This window comes from Crotalus tigris, unplaced genomic scaffold (assembly GCF_016545835.1).
Source record: "Crotalus tigris isolate CLP2741 ecotype Arizona unplaced genomic scaffold, ASM1654583v1 scf7180000018323.1251302, whole genome shotgun sequence".
NCBI classification, from domain to species: Eukaryota; Metazoa; Chordata; class Lepidosauria; order Squamata; family Viperidae; genus Crotalus; species Crotalus tigris.
In genome coordinates this window covers 813099-834344 of record NW_024096943.1, presented here as the reverse complement: position 1 = coordinate 834344, position 21246 = coordinate 813099, and the positions used below count along the sequence as shown (strand labels likewise).

General features: G+C 38.9%; 1 protein-coding gene across 6 annotated transcripts in view; it reads left to right on the top strand.

Moving 5' to 3' along the window:
* Positions 1-21246, top strand: part of LPAR2 (lysophosphatidic acid receptor 2) — a 74685-nt gene that overhangs the window by 30241 nt on the left and 23198 nt on the right. For 4 of the 6 annotated variants that reach the window (XR_005557548.1, XM_039350381.1, XM_039350375.1 and 1 more), the window contains exons 1-3: positions 2483-2730; positions 18743-18821; positions 19285-20036. Coding sequence is in view for 5 of the 6 variants with exons in the window: in XM_039350381.1 (XP_039206315.1) it covers positions 19304-20036 (733 nt within the window). In the remaining variant the exon portion in view is untranslated. Of the gene's footprint in view, positions 1-2482; positions 2731-2777; positions 2954-18742; positions 18822-19284; positions 20037-21246 lie in introns of those variants that run through there. The other 2 variants (XM_039350376.1, XM_039350379.1) reach the window with 2 other exon arrangements.

Genomic DNA, 21246 nt, shown 5'->3' with positions numbered 1-21246 from the left:
TTAGTTCCACTGAGAACAGCAGGATGCCTTTCTGAATAAATACACATGGGCCTTGCTTGCCCATTCCACCGAATTTTCAAACAAACAAGGAAAAGAGCTGGGATTCCTAGCTGATCTTAAAAACTGTACCTCGAATTAACTTTCCCCCTCAGAAATTCAATAGGACTTATTCCCAAATAAGGGTCAAAACATTTCATAAGGCTTAAGATGTGGGATTTCCCACAATCACATGACTGATCTTCTTACAAATCTTGTTTGCAGCAACCACATCAATTCCTAATCAGAGATTTCATCATTTTAATCCCTTGCTTCCTTCCACTTTTCTCTCCAGCATACCCTTCCTACAACAGCCTTCCTAGAAGCTAAACTATAACCTAGAAACTGCTCATCCATAGAAGCACCCTTGAGTAGAAAAGCCAGTTTGATGTAGTGCAGAGGTATCAAACTGCCAGCCCATGGGCCGGATGCATCATCCGGAAGGTGCGCCCACCCCACTGCTGGCAATGGCAAAACTGTCCCGATACATTGCGCGACATCACGTGACATCGCGAGTTTGACATGTCTGATGTAGTGTGTTAAGACATCAGGATATGTTCTAGTCCCACCTTGAACATGAAGCCAGTGGGGGACTTGGGCCAGTCTGTCTGAGGAAGGAGGCAAAGCCACTTTTAAAAACATCTTCCCAAGAAAACTGCAGACTAGCTAATGCAGTTGCCAGGGATCAAAAACTAACTTGAAGGCATACACATACACAAAACAAAAAAAAATTGGGAAGAGCTCACATATTACTTATGTATGTATTAATATTTTATGCCATCCCAATCAAGCAATTCAGTAGGCACACTAATATTAAAGTAAAAAGTGATCTCCTAAAAACATCTCCAGTACAAAAACAATCAGACCAGCATAAAATATAATAGTCACCCAACTTTGATCAGATTAGGTATCCAGTATGTTGAAGGCCTACTTAAAAAGAATTGTTTGTAGGTTTTTTCCTGAATATTACGTTATGTGACATTCCACAAGTTTGACATTACCACATAGGCGGCCTGTTTTCTGTCCCACATTCTTCTGGGGACAAAACCTTGAGCAGGCTGTTTAGAATCAGATAACCTCACAGAAGGAACATAATCATTTGGGACAAGTTAGTCCCTAGATCATTCTAGATATTCTAGATCACAATATTTTTACATACAATATAACTTGTTCAATCAGCCACCATGCCTCATGCTAAGTTACAAACTATAGTTTTGAACCTAATGGCAAAGTCCATACAATCACTCTACACAGAACCAGATTGCACCATGGTTTTGCTTTATGTGCTACCCCAGATAAGTATCAACTTAACTTTATTTTTTTTACATAAATTTAAGAAGATATAAACCTAACAAGAAGAATAAACTACTTTGCAGGCTGATACATAGTACTAATTTTGTTTTAATAGTGATTTGTTGAATAAGCTACAATGACTGATTTATATATTACAATGAATATGGCTTGCTTGAATCTGGCTTATCTCAATTCAGCCACAGGTTTAATAGACCTATGGTTCTATGTGTTTACCCAACACATTGAACCACAACTAGGCAATGATATTTTAGCATAGTGTGCAGTGCAAAGCAAACCTTTTATGATTAGTTTATGTCTTAGGCTCAGAGACTCCGAATATTGATGAATTAAACTAAACTCGGTTAATCAGGGCAAAATGTATCATATAAACGCAGTCACATAAAATTCTTTAGAACAGGAGTGTCAAACTCGCAATGTCACGTGACATATCGTGACTTTTTTGACATTGCTGGCAATGGGGAGGGCACGGTTTCGCTATGATGGATCCAGCCCGCAGGCTGGCAGTTTGACACTCCTGCTTTAGAATATCCTTTTCCAACAGGGCACATATAGATGTGTTGGGAGTGAACCCCATCATTCCCAGCCAACATGGTCATGGGCCCTACTGGTTGGAGATGATGAGCTCTGTAGTCCATTATATCTTTAAAGGACCAGTTAAAAATCTCAGGTTAGACCTTTTGCTTTCTAAACCTGGGGTCAGAATCAAAATCCTGCCTGGTGTGTGTAGGTCTCTGCCCACCAAACCTCTCTGCTGAGTACAAAGAGGATTCCTTCACCCCCTCCTCCTTCTCTCTCTACACTCTCGAGTAGTAGAAGCCCTGTTTATCTCTTCCTCCAGGCTTAGGGTTTCCCATTGAGCTCCCTTCCCTCTTCTTCCAAAGCCAGCCAGAATACCGAACCCCCCGTGTTCCTTTGCCGAGCCCCTCACACGTTCCAGCTTTCCAGGCAGAACTGGACGATTTTCGAGACAACAGAGGCTCAGCCACTTCAGAACCATATGAAGGCCGTTAACTAGACTCAGGTTACAATTCCTGGGTGGCTCAGGTCTCTTGCTAGGCGAAGAGGAAGGCGGGCCTCGGGGAGGCCACCGAGAGGGCTGGGCCGAGGGAAGGAGGCAGTTTGCAACATTGCCTTGCAGAATCACTCTTTCCAAAGGCGTCCGCGGTGACAAGAAGCTACTCGGCGTGGTAGCGGGGTTTTTCCTTCCAGTTTTTTTTGACAAGCCAGGAAAGGAGAATAAAGGAGAGGCCGAAGCTGCCCACCCATGGCTAGGGGCTCCCGCTCCAGCAAGCACCCTCGCTCCCAGGGGTGGGGAGATCAGCGGTAAAAACCAAAACAAAGGGCCAAATCAGCGTGTGGGAGGTGTGCTCCTGTTCTCAGGTAAGGGCTTTCCGCATCAGTGCAAAGAAAAAGGGAGGGTCGTAGGGCGCGGAAAGTTTGCACGGGCAAGAGCCAGCCGGCCGGCCAGCCCGCCCGCAGCTTGCTTTGAAACAATGAAAAGTAAGGTCGGTCCTCTGGAATTTGTTTTAGCCTCTTCCTGTTGCGAGGTAAAGAAGTCTTTTCTCGTTTCTCTCGGGAAAGGACTCCTCCCCAACGATTCCAAGTAAGTAGTGAGGGATGCTGGCTGGGTCTTCCTCCGCCGGACCTGGTCTCGCAACGCCAGGTCGGGAAGGAGGAAGGGCAGAGAAATTCATGTTAATTTTGAAAGGTTAGCCTTGAAAAACGAGCCTTAACTTGCTTAGGGGAAATACAGTTTTTAAAAAAGGGTGCAGGAAGAAGGAAGGTGCATCTGTCTCATCAGGCCTGGGGCAAGAAATGGCTTCTTCCCAGCTGGTTGGAATTTTAAGAATCTCAGGGTTGATAAAAAATGTTTCTGGTCCTCATGGTTAGTAAAGATGGGCTAAGATTTTCATTGCTCCGATGGTGATGAGGGTACCGTTCTGATGAAAAAGCTCATATCTGCGTCCATCATTCCCTCAAACACTGAAGTTCCATGCTAACAATCCTAGTTAATCATCATTTCCATACAGTATATAAGAGTTAGTTTATGTGTTGTTTTTTCCCCCAGCAAGTGGAGTTGCAGAACTATGTACAGTAATAAGATGACATGAAAGATAATAATGGAGTCCATAGTTAGAGCAGAACGTGATTTGTTTTTTCATTGAACGGTTTATTTGGAAGAAAGTTGCCAGCTAGGGAGGATTTTTAGGTTTCGCTGAAGATTAAAATGGAGCCAGGAATCGCAGGTGCTAATTCAAAGGGTTAGGGGTGTGTTCACACAAAGTTTAAAGGTAATGTGCTACTAACCATGGGGAAGGCATTTATGTGGTATATTTAGGCTGCTTGAGGGGTAGCACTTAAGATGTTGGGCTGGCATCAATAAAAAATATTCCCCCTGGTCTGGCACCAAAGGATCTGTTTCTTGTGTAATCAGGACCACAACAATTTTTGCATTAGCTAATTACTACCAAATCTTGGGTTAATTTTGTTTCAGAGTAAAAAAAAAATATTGTTTTTTTTGGGGGGGGGCTCTCTGGTTACTATGCCCATAAAAGAAGGGTCTCCATAAACAAAGGGAAGCAGAAGAGATGCTGTACCTAAAGTAAACCTATTTAAGAGTTGTAGCTTCTTGCTTTCCAAGAATTAGCCTTGGATAAAACCCTCCTCCTGGATCTGAAGGACATAAAAGGAGGGCAGGCTAAAAGAAAGACTGATAAAAGGAATTGTGACTTTATGCCTTACTCTTAGTTTTACCTTTACCAGATTTACAGGGCCTAGCTGAGTATATTGTCTGAACATAGGTTTTCTCTTCTCATTTCCTACTGCTCTTCCTTCCACACAATGAATCTGTCCTTTCACATAGCTGAATACGCTCAATATGAAGAAGACCTTAGCTGGTTAATTGAGTAGAATACTCAAATACCTGATACCAATTAGGATAGTTGTTGGTCTGAAGTGATTAAGTCAATTTTATTTTAATTTTTTTACAAACAATTTGCTCATTCTAATGAGAGGTGAAATGGTGTGAGGTAAAATAAAATAGTGGTGGATTTTGCTTGGAATTTTCTCCAGAAAGAGCAAAATATCCTGAGCTAGCCTTTATATTTATATTCATATATGCTGCATGTTTTTATTTGGCATCAGTCTTCTTCAGCCAACACTCCCCAGATGTGTTGGAGAATTCCTATCATCCTCATGTGTCATATGGTCAGAATTCTAGTCCAGCCCATTTGAAAGATGCTAGGTTGGAAAAGGCCTATGTCCTTTTCCAGAAAATCATCACAGGCCATTATTTCTCTTGAGAGCCAACTAATGCATTCCTGACCCCACATAATGAGCATTCTGTTCTCATTTGGCAGTAGTGAATGTTATCTGGATCATAGCACATAGTCCATGGTCCTTCATCATCTGTCAGGTTCAAACTGAGGCCTTGAATGAATTTACTCCATTTAGTAATACCTCTGCTGCAATTCCTCAAACAACCATAAATTAATAATTTAATCATTAATTGATTAAGGACAGATATGTCATCCTCGGAGCTACAATTGAAGGAGAGGAATTCCAAGATATTGGAAACATTTTTAGTTCAGAGTTTCTTGAACGACTGGCCATAACTGAAAAAACTCATGCATACATACTTACTTAAATACTTATTTTTAAGATAAACTAGCGGTTTTCTCATCAGCTTTGTTTTTGGTTAACTTATAAGCATCTGTCATGTAAGGAGATCAGGGAAAATGTCAATGGCACCTTCTCAGTTCACCACCAGTGCTGGCCAGGTATTTTAAACCTCAGGTAAACTGGATTGATTTTTTTAACATGTTACAGGGATTGGTTGGTGGAAATCCTTATGCAATAGTAGCCATCTTCTTAAGAAAACCCTCATAAGTGCATAGTATAAGAAACATCCAAGATACATTATTAAACGTTTCTGTAAGAAAATTCTTCTTCGTTTACATTTTTCAGTGTAAATTAACTACCATAAAATTACATGCAGTCCGCAGTCCGCCAGAACTTGCTTTCCTTTCTTTCTTTTTGACATTTTCTTTTTTTATATTTTATTTTAATCAACTGTATATTTTGATTGGCATTTTACCAGTTTAGCATCAATGTTTTCTAATTTCCTTACAAATCATATTATAATTTCCACATATCCAGCTGACAGAAGATTTATTATCAATTATTCTCCCACTACAGACAAATGACAAATGAGGCTTTGTCATACAGTTTTTTCAAGTTAGGAAATTTTTGATATTTTTTCAAATAGAACTATTGACCAAATTTTATTTTCAATTTTTTTAATTGATAAATTATCCAACTATTTTCAATGTTGAGCAATTAATAATTTAGCTAGCAAAGCTCCTGGTGACTGCCTTGACTAGTCCCTGCAGTTTTCTTGGAAAGTGGTTTGTCATTGCCTGCTTCCTCAGACTGAGAGAGCTGGCCCAAGGTCACCCAGCTAGCTTTTTGCCTAAGGTGGGACTAGAACTCAGTCTCCTGGTTTCTAGCCTGCTACCTTAATCACGAATATATTTTAGCCCCTATCCCAGTGATGGCGAACCTTTTAGAGACTGAGTGCCCAAACTGCAACCCAAAACCCACTTATGCATCGTTGAGTGCCGGATGGGTGTGGCCCATTGGGTGGGCCTGGCCAATTGGGTGGGCGTGGCTGCAGTGGTAACAGCAGACTGGGTGGGACTAAAAAGTTCAATCAATCAATTCCAACTTTTTTTTCCCTGCGAGAAATTGAAATTGACTGATTGAAACCCCCCCCTTTTTTTTTTTGCACACGGCAGTGGAGGCCTAAAGCAAAAAGGTTTTATAAAACCCAGCTGAAGGCCTAGGACTGGGGCGATGGCGTGCGTGCCCACAGAGAGGGCTCTGAGTGCCGCCTCTAGCACCCGTGCCATAGGTTCGCCACCACTGCCCTATCCTTTCCATCAAATATATGTAAATACATTGGTGTATTTTTTTTTCATTATAACATTCAATTTATCAAAAAATTTTTTCCAAAAATCGGATACTTTTTCATATACCCATGAAAGCTAAAAAGCTAATTCCTGTTGTTGTTTTGGGGTATATGGGGAATTCTTTATGAAGGTTAAATGCCAGTGACGCAAACTCTTCAAATAACTGTATAGTCCCCTAATCACTTTAATGCTTGCCATATATCAAACTGTTTTCCAGATCAATCTCCCTTGCATTTTTCAAACCTAGAGAATAGTTTTCTGTACAGTTATCTGTTTGCAATAATAACACATACATTTTGGAGATTGTGTTTTACATGGAGAAAGGTCATTTAATATTAATTTCTCAACACTTGTTGGGTGATTTGTAAATTATTTTAACTTTTTTACACAAAAATAGTTTATATGAATCCACAAAGCCACAATATTTTATATTCTAATTGCTGCTTTATCTCTTCTTTACTATGAGTTTACGAATTCTTATAACAGCCTAATTCTATATACAAGTAGTCTTTGACTTATGACCACAGTTGAGCCCAAAATTTCTATGGCTAAGCAAGGAAGTTGTTAAACGAGGTTTGCTCCTTTTTGCAACCTTTTTTTTTGCCCCGGTTGTTAAGTGAATCTTGCAGTCATTTAGTGAATTCAGTTTCCCCATTGGCTGTTTGTTGGAAGCTGGCTTCCAAAACATGTTGCAAATAGTTATGACATCACCCCAAGATATTGAAACTATCCTAAATACATGCAAATTGCCAAGTGCCTGAATTTTGATCATGTGACCATGGGGATGTGCCAATGGTCATAAGTGTAAAAACAGTCATAAGTCACTTTTTCAGCGCCTTGTAACCTTGAAAAGTCAGTAAATGAATGGTAATAAGTTGAAGACTACCTGAATTGATTTTCATTTGGCCAGTTCTGTATCGATTATAAAACCCACATAGATCATTTGGGATGTTAAAGTAGATTCATGCTATAGAATTGCTAGGTACCTATCCTTCTTTGTAATATTGTTTGTTATTTTAGGTGTCTTTTTAAAGAATAAATAGTTTAAGTACTTATTCAAATCATATTTTCAACATCTATCACTGTTCTCACTGATCTCATTTTGGATCTTATTTTATATTTTGGCTTATAAATTTAATAAATAAATCTTTCAAAATGGATGGGCTGAGATGATCTAACTTGAGAATATAATTTAGATGTAGATTCCCGTCTTTTTTTTTTTTTTGAGAACTACAGATTATCTTTCTAATGATCGTTGGATTGTTTTGAATTGAAATAGAACGTTTCATCATTCTTTTACCATTCTGTGAAAAACTTTTTCTAGGATCTTCATAGATGTTTAATTTTGAAAAGGCCATTGTTTTACTTACAGCAATTCTGTAGTTAAATATTGACACAGATCTTTCTTTCAGTACTTAGGGTTTTAATCTTATATTAATCAAGCAGCAGAACAAAGAAAATTATGCAAAGCTAACAACTTAAAAAATATATGAAGGGCTATGAAAGAACTACTGCAAGGAGAATACATAAACCAGAAAATAATAATTAAAAAGAAACCCTCACAATTAGCAGTCAATGAAATCTTGATTGGAAAACAGTACTTTATTGACAAAATAAATGACAGGCTTCCAAAACATACATGAACAGTTAAAAAAAAGGAGAAAGATTGGATATTTTAGAAATTAATATCTCCCCAAAACATTGTCCATGGGGTCACGATGGGTTGGACACGACTTTGCAACTAACAACAACACCAAACAATTATTTCTAAAACATTTTTAAGGTAAAAGGATGCTCATTGACCCCCTTTTTACTATTTACAGAAGTACTGTATATAGTTTTTAAAAAGTGTAAAATTACAGAAACTTCATACGTGAATAATAAAATCAGACAAATATAGGGAGACATTATTAATTTATAACGTCTATAGATGTATTTAATATTAACTTTCTCAAACATGGTACACTCATGAAAAAATAAGTTGCAATATTTTGCAGAAGTATCAGGTTTAACAATTAATCTAAAAAAAGGCCCAAACCTTCAATTACTGTGTATTTGTACCCTCTAGGAATACAAAAAAGTATCCAGCATCTTAGAAATACCTTAGATATATAAGCCTTTGAAATACTTCAGTACAGAGTTAACAACAACAAAAGAATGTTAAAACAATCATTTGATAACAACTGTGCCTCCAACATGACAAAAAATAAACTCCGAATTTTCTTCTTTTTTTTTTTACTCCTCTCTGCCACATTGGGATTCAAGTCCTGCTGTAAATCCATAAACTGCCTCTTCTTTTCAACTTCATCTTAGAAGCTAGAACTGAGCCGTCTGTTTTTGAATAGCAGCCAGGCTTCTTTGTTTGTCATATCATACCAGTTAGAGCCTTTTATTGTTGAGTCTAGGCTTGTTTGTGGCCACCCCCACCCTATGCTCAGTCCCAAGGTCAGCTTCTGCTAATTGCAAAGCCAGGACAGACATCCCTGCAAATCAGAGAAGGATTTACCTGTCAACAAACCCCCGGCTCCACTCCAACTTTTATCTCTCCTTCTCTGCATTTCAAACGGATTTCTGAACTGCTTCTCCATTTATTCTTCCTCTTTTACAGCTGAAGTTTTGGGTCCCTCAAGCAGACAACTTCGCTTTCCAGCCATTGGTTACAAGCTAGTAATGTCCTTTAGTATGGGAGGCGGAGTAGCGCCGGTATCTTGTACATCTTGTTCTGTGGCTACCTCTGCTTAAACATGTTTGGCAGGTTTGGGGAAAATGATGTCAATATTAACAAGCGCCACCATCACCCCAGTAAAACCTGTTCAGAGGAAAATGTGGGATGTGTAGGAATATGGCAGTGAAACTTCTTTGAAAATACTTTCAGTGCTTCTCCGTAAATCACAACAGAAACCCATTCACCAGCCGCAAGATTCTTGAGGATTCGTACTATACAACCAGTCAAAAAAAAAAAAGGGGGGGGGCCTCCAATATTCATACAAATTAATTATATATTAAGTGTCTCATGCCTTTCTGGAAGTGACTCACTGCTGGAAAAGTTGTTAAGTTGAGAAATACAGGTTTGTGTTTCCAGCTTCTGACCTCACCTTTACTATTATGCATGATTTTGGACTTACTGCCTTTTTTTTAAAACCTACATGATTTAACCTGTGAAATGAAAGCCCGTCGCCCTTCTTGGTCTTAGATTTAAATTCTTCAGCAAATTCTTCACAATTTAGTATTTTTGCTTTGTTTCTCTGTGACAGGGGTGTCAAACTGCTGGCCCATGGGACGGATGCATCATTGCGAAACCGCGCCCACCCCATTGCTGGCAATGGCAAAAAAGTCGCGATAAATTGCAACATGTTACGTGACGTTGCAAGTTTGACACCCCTGCTGTATGACATGCATTGGTTGGGGTTCGTTGTTTTCACTGGGATTGGCATTTTGCTTTCCCATCCTAAAAGGATGGCTAGATACGCCCTACAAAGTAAAAGCCATGAGTAGGATAAACAAATATTTAGATTTTTGTCCTGGAGGTTTGTCATTTCTTCACCACTACATTAATGGAAAAGGTAGTAAGGAGGGAAAGTAAATTTCTGGGAAGACTCTTACTCACTCATCTCTCCTTTCTTCCACTCTGAATTGGTGGCATCGGCCCATCGGAAGGACCCTTTGGATTAAAAAAAAAAGTCATTCGATGCTGGTTTAAGAGAAAAAAAATTCCTTGTCCATTCAATATTAAGTTAAAAGTAAATCTGCCAACCTCACCAAACCCAAGCTTTACTCGCATCTCTTTGACAACTGCAGTCATTATGACATCACTGAAAAATGAACCAATTATAATTTCTCTTTTGCCAAAAGCCACTTTTATGATTTGCCTCTAGCATTATTACATTGGCATTGGGAAGATCTACCTTTCCCCCATTGGTATCTTCCAGAGGTGCTGGGACTGCTGGAGGGTGCCAACTTGGGAAAAGAGACAGTAGATTTTAAAAGTCCTGTGAAGGATGGTCAGGTCTTAATAACCTATCTGGCCCTTTCTAGTTATTTTCATCATAACTCACTCGGCACTTTAAAAACAAAGCAATCAGTTGCGGTAAAGGAAGGGTGTCAAACTGCCAGCCCACTGGCAATGCAAAAAAAGTCGTGATACATCGCGACACGTCAATTTGACACCTGTGCTGTAAAGTAACAGTCGCTGCTCTTCTGCTGATTGAAATGGTGTTGTAGTACATTGCAGAGACTGCCAAAGAAAAAGCCCAAATAAAGAAAATGTCTAAAGAAAATTCAGTACTATATAACCAGTGGCCATTATGTAATTTCAGATTCCAGATTTAATTATGTTTCAGTGCATCTTTAGAGGGCAATGAGCATTGCTTCAAAATGTGTTATGTCCTAATGCTTGGTCACACGCCGCACACTTCTATACAAGAAGTGAATAAGATGCATTATAGGAGCTTTTTTTCCCTTTAATTAGAGTGAGATGCCTGCTGAGAAGCTGAGTCTTAGGGGACACGTAAAGGCAGCATATTTGTTAGTTAAGAGCCCTGATCTGGATTGTCAGGGTCCTTGTTCTCCAGGTTATGGCAAACCTGCTTTTGTAACAGGCCTTCCTTTGTGTTTTGGGTGAGACGGCATGCATCACTGAGATCTGGGTGGGTGTGGTGTACCATTTTGGAAACACGCCTACTTGAGTTTCAGGTTTGGCATCAGCTGAAACCCCAGGACAGGGCTGGGGAGAAAGAGCAGCTAATGCCATTTGGCCAGCTGTGCCGGCTTCTACAGGCACTGCACTGCATTATTATGTGAAATTATTTTCTCTGAGTTAAATTTAAATTTTGGGGACACCTACAAATGACACCACCCATGGCATACCATTTGTACACCAATTTTGCATACTGGTGGGGTGAAATTGTCAACTTAGAGTATGTCCTTGAAAATTTTAACAGCTTTATTTACCAGGATTTAATTCTGAAAATGTTCTTTTGTATAGAGATCAGGGGGGGGGGGAATGGTTTCCTGGGGAAAATTCTGGCAGTGATCCAAAAAAATAAGGAACCATCTGATCAATAAAATTTGTAAATGGCTATGGAAACACTCTGAGAAGCTTGATGTCGCCGATATCATTTAGATGCAATCATTGTGAGAATCCTGTGAGAATATTATAGCATATTCTCTATACTTTCTCTAGGGCAGTGGTTCTCAACCTGTGGTCTGTGGACCCTTGGGGGTCCGCATTGTCGTCATAGGGGGTCCGCAAAGGCTTGAAGAAATGCTATAATTTAAATCTTGAGTTAAATCTTAGTGAGCCGTGGCCATGATCCGTGGCCACAAAATGTATTTAAAAGGGGTTCGTGGTGAAGAAAAGCTTGAGAACCACTGCTCTAGTCTAGGGGAAACTGTGAACTTGCTTGAGCCGATAAAGTTTGGCAGAAGTGAAGCTTGAGCCCTGCCCTTTCAGCCTTGCAGTTATAATAATCTATATATTTCTGGGCAGTCAAAACAGTTATTTTAAGTTGAAACCAGCATGCAATGTTCTCCAATGATACCTTTGCAAAAAAATAATAATTAAAAGATCTAATCCAGTTGCACAGAAGAATTCCTGAGGTTAAGCATCTTGTTTTCGTCTTCCATTTGTTTACGTGCTATGTTATTTCACAATTACCAAATATACTATCATAGCCTAATTAGTTCATCCAGAGCTCAGGCAACTCGGCAAGGCCAGCCAGATGCCAAGGGGGAATTCTTTGAATAAACAGATTCCGGGATGACTTTGGGGATGACTCCTATTACCCAATACGACTGTATCATCTTCCTGGGCAAAGGAAAGAAATTGCAATTACAGGTAGTCCTCAACTTATAACCATTCATTTAGTGATCGTTCAAAGTTACAACACCCCTAGAAAAAGTGACTCCTGATCATTTTTCACACTTGCTACCATTGCAGCATCCTCATGGTCATGGGATCAAAATTTGGACGCTTGAGAACTGGCACGTATCTACAATGGTTACAATGTCTCGAGGTCATGTGATCACCTTTTGCGATCTTTTGAAAAGCAAAGTCAATGGGGAAGTCAGATTCCCTTAACATCTGTGTCACTAACTTAACAACTGCATTGATTCATTTAACAACTGTGGTAAGACAAATTGTAAAACGGGGCAAGATTCACTTAACAACTGTCTTGCTTAGCAGTGGAAATTTTGGAGTCAATGGTCATAAGTCAAGGACAAGCTGTATAGCAGGGATAACGGGAAGTGCATATGTATCTTTCAAATATTCTCTTAAAGATGTCATGTTCAAACTGGAACCATCCGGATGTTCTGGATTTGAAATGCAATATATCCTGAAACATATCAATTAGGAAGAACTGCTTTAAAGAAGATGGGAAAAGATGCCTCTTTTGACTGCTCTCCATTTTATAATCACAACAAACTTGTATGGTAGGACACACTGAAAAACAACAGCCTAAGGTTGCTTGGGATGAATTTAGTGCAGAGTTTCTGAACTCCTGTTGACGCCAGAAGTTGGATTCTCGTGTTCTGCTAAGCTAAAATTACGCTTTTCAAGCTACAATTGCTGAGTTCATGCAACATCAGATCCAAAGAAACGCACTGTGGTTTAATGTAATGTGTGAACCCAGCAAGTGGGTAGTTTCAGTTAAATCACTGCTTAAACCCAGGAATCTGAAACTTCAATCAATACAGTACACCATTTAGCCTTGGAAGCATTTAAAATATATATCAGTATCCTGGAACTCCCAAGAATTTTTGAAGATAGCATCCATAATCCTTTCCCAAGAACTGATAGGAGCTGAAGTTCAAAATACCTCCCCCATATTAACATTTTAAACTCTTCTATCAGTATCTGCTTATTATCGCTTTGAAATTATTTTTTAGTTTGCTTTTGTCTTATCTGTACTTGATAGCAAATACTCAGCAAGTTTTTGAATCTCTATTATAAAGCAAAGAATAAATTTTACCTGAGTTTCTGGTGATGTGTCACTCTTTATATTTCTTGCAACCAGGCTATACATGGGGTCAGGACTGATAGATGCCTAAAAGGATTACCGTAAATGCCGGCGTATAAGACGACTTCCGCGAGCGCTGAAATCGGCACCAAAGACGGGGGGTCGTCTTATACGCCGAGTCGTCTTATACACCAGAAATACTGGTAGTTTCCGGCGTATAAGACGACGTTCTAGGAATGCGGCCCGGCTAGGGTCGTCTTATACGCCGGGTCGCCTAATATGCCGGCATATACGGTAAATGGAGAGCTATAACTAAGTATGGGAGAAGGACTCTAACTGGATTTCTACCAATCATTATAACCCAAATTCATTTCTGAAAACTCAAAGGTCCTCCGAAGAAGATCCTTGTGTTACAGAGGATCTTCTTCAGAGGACCTTTGAGTTTTCAGAAATGGGTTTGGGTTATAATGATTGGTAGAACCATTTGTTATCGGTAGAGGTGATATTCAGTCTATAGGTGTGGTACAATCCATGGGTGTTTCATTCTGTGTTCAGAACATTTAATTTGTAAACGATATAAATTATTTCTCCAGAGAAAAAGGAGCTGGTAGAGGATTTGCTCTCAGACATTTGGGGGATTCTTGAGCGTCATCCTTGTTCTGAGCAATTATGCAGATTACAAATAGTCCTCACTTTACAACAGTTCATTTAGTGACCGTTCAGAGTTCAAACATCCCTGAAGAAAGTGACATCCCTGAAAAATGGCCATTTTTCACATGATCGATGCAGCATCCCCATGGTCATGTGATCAAAATTCAGATGCTTGGCAATTGGTTCATATTTATGCCTCTTGCAGTGTCCTGGGATCATGTGATCATCTTTTGTGATCTTCTGACAAGCAAAGTCAATGAGTGAACCAGACTTACTTAACAGTTGTCTTATTGACAATTGCAATGATTCACTTCACAACTGTGGCAAGAAAGGTCGTAAAATGGGCCCAAACTCACTTAACAAATGTCTCAGCAACATAAATTTTGGGCTCAATTGTGGTCATAAGTTGAGGACTACCGGTAGTTGCTTTTACTTGGTTCCTCCAGCTAACTAGCGTGACTAAATTATGGAATCTACATCCTGAGATCCTTGACTTTCCTAGTCATCTTCTAGACCAGTGGTTCTCAACCTGTGGGTCGGGACTCCATTTGGGGTCGAACAACTATTTCACGGGGGTCGCCAAACAACACAGTCCGCCATTTTTTTCCCCCTTTTCCTTAGCTGTGCTACTCCCTTTTATTCTATTGGCTTTTGAAAGCCAATAGAATAGACTCTCTTGAATAGAGTCTAATTCTATTGGCTTTCAAAAGCCAATAGGAATTGTCCAGGCTGTCTCTGCCCTGCTGAGCCCGCCAAAAGTCCCATTCTGCAAACGGTGCTGCACCAGTTGAGTAGTCCTCGACTTACAACCGGTTGGAGTTCACGGCATTAAAAAGGTTGAGAACCACTGTTCTAGACTGATATGAGATTATCGAATTCAATGCTAATAATTCAGTCCTTCGACAAAGTCTGGAACTGGAATGTTCAGGGTCATAGATCTGGATCATGATCATCTATCATGTGCTTTGTCTGGTCCTAGTTTAGTTCCAGAAAACTAATTTATTCAATAAATCATAGTTACAAAAATGTTGGCTTAGCAAGCAGTATGAATTCAGTTGTAGATTTCTCATATCCATATAGCAATCACACTTAGCTAGTCTTCTCCAGTTTGAAATTAGACTACAGTTGTCGACATCCTTAGCCAAGGAGAACTCTGGCCAAAACCTTATACCTAGTTTTTGCAATAGCAGCATTCCATTTGCATGTTTTGTACCCTTTGAGAGTTTTAACAGGCATCTGTCTTAGAGTTACTAACTTGTAATGAGTGCCAGTAAAAGGGTAGGGGTTGCAGCTGGAAATACATGAAAATGAATTGGAATCGCCGTTTTGTTACAGAGTGATAAACAAAACTTGCAGCATTATTGTTTTTTTTTTTAATATTTTCTGAGTAAGAGCAGCTGTGGTTACAAAAAATCTTTTAACATCTTCATCGCCTACATATCCAGTTTAGGGAGGAAATATTTCTGAGGAAGGGTTTCTTATCAGATATGGGCAATTTCCCCCCTAGCTTGGCTTCTGTCTTATCCCAAAGGTTCTGCATCTTCAGCAAAACTTAGTGGGTGAAGTGAAGGCTAGTGTGATACTCCCGGTTATTCCTCATCTCCTATCAGCTTCTCATTTCTGCAAACCATATCCTTCTGTTCATGTGCTTCCCCAGTACTACTTCAAATCTAAAGATTTTGGCCTAAAGTGGAAAAACACTTTGTCTAGTTGATTCCTTCTTAACGCAAATTAGATATTTATGCAAATTTGCAGATTGGTTTACAGTTTTGATTATTAGACAGAATATTGTAGAAAGAAAAGAGTTATGTTGCAACCATTGAGTAAGACATAAATTTATAATTTGGACTTATAATTGCTGTACAGAAGATAGAAGCTCTATCTTTCTTCTTCCCCCCCCCCCTTTCTTGCACTTTTAGCTTTCTCTTTGGTTTCTTTTTTTTTTCTTACATTATGTTAGTTTGTATTAGTTTTTCTCTTTTTAAAAGAAATAGCTATGGGTTTTGAGTTGTTTGTGTGTCTATCATGTACTAGGAAATCAAGCTGTACAGCACTTTGCATTATTGTAGAATGCTAAAAGCTGCTTTGGAGAATATGGGTGAGTGCATATATAGGACTTCACTGCAACAGTTTAAATGTGTTTTTTCCCCAGGATCATGCTGTAGCTGTAGAGAACAACCATGTATCTCATAAAAGATGTAGCTGTTTTTAGGAAATTTAAATAATACTATGAGTACTTCCGTGCATTTCAAAATACCTTTTGATCTTCAAGTCTGAAATGCTGCATAGTAGGAATATTTAAAGCATGGGTCTAATTGATTTAATTTCTGCATTAAAAATATTAGTTTTGTAATCTATATCAATAAGGTCTTCCTTCCTTCCTTCCTTCCTTCCTTCCTTCCTTCCTTCCTTCCTTCCTTCCTTCCTTCCTTCCGCCATAATTTTACAAGACCTGCTAATCACAGGCAGAAGGGTGTTGAGAGAGGCCATCTGGTCTGTTTACAGTTCAAATATTTCTCTGGTCTCTACCCTTTTAGCCCATGTACTTTTAGATATTCCTTTTTAGCTGTAAAGGGATATATTTTGGGCATTTACATCCTGCAATTTCATTATATTCCCAAAGTAGAAACTGGTAGTTGTTTTTTCTTTTTCTTTTTAATGAAAGCTGAGATTCTTCAGAAGCTGACATTATAAGAGGACCACGTTAGAAGGAGTCTGGTAGCACCTTGTGGGATTGACCAAAAAAAACCCCCAAGCAAACAAACAAACAACCTTTTACCTGACTTTAAAACACCATAAAGCTTATTTTTGCTTTAATTGCTTAACTCCCCCCAAAATCAAAGGGTTTCAGGCAATCTCATAAGGTCTTAACAAATACAGTGGGCTTTTAACCCATTGTAATTGCTAATTGATCAGGTGCTGGCAATCCTTCTTGGAAAAATGCATGTAAACTGCATCTACATAACCAAACTACTTCCATCCCTGTTCCCATCTCAATTCTAATTTAAATCTTACCTTAGTCTCTAGCCACTCTATGCATTTGATGATGAGCTACAGCTCATGGCAGTTTATAACCTTTAATAAAAACATTTAATTGAAAAAGGTGCCAACTGACTCCTTATCATATTTCAGAAGTTTTCTACTACTTTCCTGGTTCAAGCAGGAATTCTTAAATTTGTGGGTATAGTGCAAATGTATGCAGTGGAGTTTGCTCACATCAATGCCTATCCACAATAGCCTACACCAGGGGTTACCAACTATGGGTGCTCGCACCCCCTGGGGATGCAAGACGATATTCTAGGGGTGTGTGAAAACTTGGGTTTTCAAAATTATAGTGTATATACCCAATTTGTTGCCGTTATTTTGAACTTTTGTAAGGGGTGCGAGAATATATCAGAAGGTTGGGAGCTGCTGGCCTACACTGTGTTGTTGATATAAATGCTGTTGTTTCTCCAGTCTTTTAATGTGGGCAAAGGATTGTTGAGGATCTAGCATCAGACCTGGAAATGTCTGAGAAAGAAAGAGAAATCTTACTCACAGCTGTTGCAAAATGCTTGATAGCTAAGAAAGCACAGAAAACAAAATTGGTGTTAAGATATATGTGTGCCAAGAAGGCAGCACTATGCCTCGCTCTGCTCCTCTTAGATTTACTGTGTGTCTCTGCCAAAACATAGGAAATGTTATAACATACCCAATTTCTAACTGCAGCTAACTAAATCTGCATTACTTATTCTGAAAACAAATGTGTGTGTGTGTGTGTTTACATATTATATTCCATTGCATTCCAGCTTGTAACTGCTCGAGCTGATACTAAATGGAATGTAATAAGCATGGTATGCATATACCCCATACTCCATTAGGCATTTGTCCATAAAATCTTATTCTAATAAGTATTATTAAATAAGTAACAGAATAAGATATAGTACATCATTCAAACATTACTAAGAGAGACAGGATACAACCAAATCCATTCCAGACCAACTACAAAATGAAGTAGGAAATGTACTGGCTAATTTATGCATGGTTATAATAATTAATCATAGTAGTATCTTTCTCAGGGGCTAATTTGTTTTTCCTAAATTCCTCTCCTAACAAGATTACTTTTTCTTAGGAAACAACATGAAACTCACTACCATCCTCTTTTTCTTTTTACCTAATTTACTCCATTGCCTCTTCCAAAGATAAAATTGTTTCCAGACCTTAAAAATAACTGAATTTTGGTGCAAGACATGTGTAGACTTAATAACATGGTTATATCCATGGAGAAGATTTAAATGGGAAGATGGAAAGCTAAGGCATGAAACTATATTTAACCATTTCTTTCTTCTGCACAACTATGGCAAAACTATGACTAGTAAACTTCTTGAGCTAAAGATACATTTCTGCAAAACTTGGTCTTGTACAATGTATTAGAATATAGAAGAGATAGAATTTTAACTGTCACATTTCCTTGTGCCATTATATAGGAGGAGTTGAGTTTTACACCTCTGGCAAAAAGCTGTGCAAGTTAAATAACTAGCATTCAGGTTTTATGTCTGATCACTGAGCACTTATGTTGGGTCAGAACAATGTTACTACCACCATCTTAATTTCATTGTTATTTGTTTTTCTGAAAACCAGAAAATAAGAGGAAGAGAATAAAAAAATGGGCTTCACAAGAAAACAATGGTTCTAGGTATTTTAAAACATGTGTCCCAGATCTAAGAAAGTGGAAGACTTCTAACCGATTAGATTTGTTGGTTTCTACCGATATTGTTAACATCAGCCTAATGAGAGAAATGTCTTCTTTATTTTCTCTTTTGCTCTCTGTAGATCACCGGCAATGTTGCTGTTTTTATCCTGACAAATAAGAAGCTTTTGTAAACAACAACAAGCCTTGGACAGAGCAGAGGTATGTAACCTGGCACTTTCCAGAACCTTTAGGCTACAGCACCCATCATTCCTTACTACTAGCCTTGCTAATTGGAGATACATAATAGGAGAGTATTGGATTTCTTTTTTCTAATTACATACATGGAAGATGTCTAATATTTATGAAGTGGGTGTTCTTTAAGATCATTCTCAACTATTGGTAGAAGAGAATGTCTTTAGTTGTTTATCTTCAGTGAATTGGGACATGTGGTAATAATTGTGTCAGAGGAATACTTAATGTTTGGGACTTTCTTAAGTTGAAATTTGGCGAGTGAATTAAGTCCAAGGTGGACAAAGAACTTGATATTAGCTAGACATGTCTTTTATCCTCTCTTTAAAGGTTGTGTAAACAAAAGACTTCATTTCTTTCTTTTCTCCCTATCTTCTGTTCTCTCTTTAAAGGCTCAGATTGTGTCATTTCGTTTCTCCCTCTCTCCAATTAGGACTTGACTCTTTGAAAAGATGACTGTGTGCTATTATAATATGACAGTAGAGTTCTTCTATAACAACAGTGGAAAAGAGCTATTCCATGAATGGAGACCCAAGGATATCTTGGTGGTTGCCCTTGGCTTGACAGTCAGCATCATTGTACTGCTCACCAATTTGTTGGTTATCACAGCCATTGTTATCAACAAGCGATTCCACTATCCTATCTATTACCTCTTGGGGAATCTGGCTGCAGCTGATCTTTTTGCTGGGATTGCATACATGTTCCTGATGTTTCACACTGGGCCAAGGACAGCTAAACTCTCTCTGAAGACTTGGTTTATCAGGCAGAGCCTCTTGGACACCAGCCTGACTGCCTCAGTTGTCAACCTTTTGGCCATTGCAGTGGAGCGTCACCAGACAATTTTCACCATGCAGCTCCATAGCAAGATGTCCAACCAGAGGGTAATTATTCTCATTGGCTGCATCTGGATAACAGCCCTGCTACTGGGTCTTATCCCTTCATATGGCTGGCACTGCTTGTGTCAGCTGAATGATTGCTCTACGATGGCTCCTCTCTACAGTCGCAGATATTTGACCTTCTGGGCACTTTCCAATCTCTTTATCTTCCTCATTATGGTGGTTGTCTATACTCACATTTTCATCTACGTCAAGCGGAAGATGGCTCGGATGTCTAAGCATACTACATTTCACCCACGCTACAAGGAAACTATGATCAACCTCATCAAGACGGTCATCATTATCCTCAGTAAGTAAAAGTACCAAGCCCATACTCTACTTTATATATCACCTCACTTCTCACCTCTTAAGAATTTCATCAACATCATCTAACTGTGATTTTTTCAGTTGTCTCCTTCCTCCCAATTTGTTCATTCTACCTTTGTGTATTAGTTTTGCAATCCAGTCCTCATTCATTCTCTCTAAATGATCACTCACTCTTGTATTCAATTCCATAGATGGCATTCTTGACCTTGCATGTTCTTGTTTACCACACTGTTCTTAAATAACTCCTTCCAAACCCGGGTCTTCCATATAACACAATGTTCTTATATTCAGCCAGTTAGCTTCTTTTGCTTTAGAAGGAACATACCAGTAGATAAAGGAGTATTCCTCCTTCAGTGTTGGTTTTTATGAGAACAGGATGTTTGGAACATCATTAATAGGAGCAGAACTAGCATTTTCTCTTCACGTGTCATCCTAGACATGGTGATGGTTTTGGGACTGCCAGAAGACAGCTACATAAGAACATAACTGTCTCATTTAATGGAAATACTGGGGACTGAAACAAGAACTTCCATATTTAAAAGATGTAGTCCCATCAAGGCATTTTGAAAAATGGTTGATGTTGGAATCTTTTGAACAAATAACTTGAGATTCAAAGCCAAGCTAGAAGTAATCAGAACAACCGGCTTTTATAGTTCAGTAAATCTGCTTTATTTTTTTCCCTTTCATTTTGTTATTTGAATGGATTATTCTGCTGTGCTCAAGAAAAGCAGCAGGAGGCTGTTTTGCCTTAGCTGAAGTTATAGGGAACTGAGCCATATTCTAGCTGATAATTGCTCAAGCTGTATCATTCCCTGAGGACTAAGAGACAGCCAGAAGAATGCAGGGGGTTGCTCCCTCTGTTTTGATGAGCTGTCTTGGCTTTGTGTAGACGGATGTGAAGGTGTGACAAGGTTCCTGCTGGGAGAGAGGATGAAGGAGGAATGTATAACTAGACCAGAGGGCAAATTAACATCATTTCTCAAATGGAAAACCTGAACTGTTCTTTCTTTTGCTGTGGATGGATGAATGAAGGAATGTGCTTTTCTTTACAATCTGCATGTGAAAGAGAAAAAAAATTAGGTCTGTATTGTTTTCTGAGTATGGCAGCTTTGGGGCTTGCTTTGGCTGATTATTCTTTTAACATTTGAGAGTTTCAGTCCTAGCTCCAGTTTCATTTTAGGGTTATTAAGTAA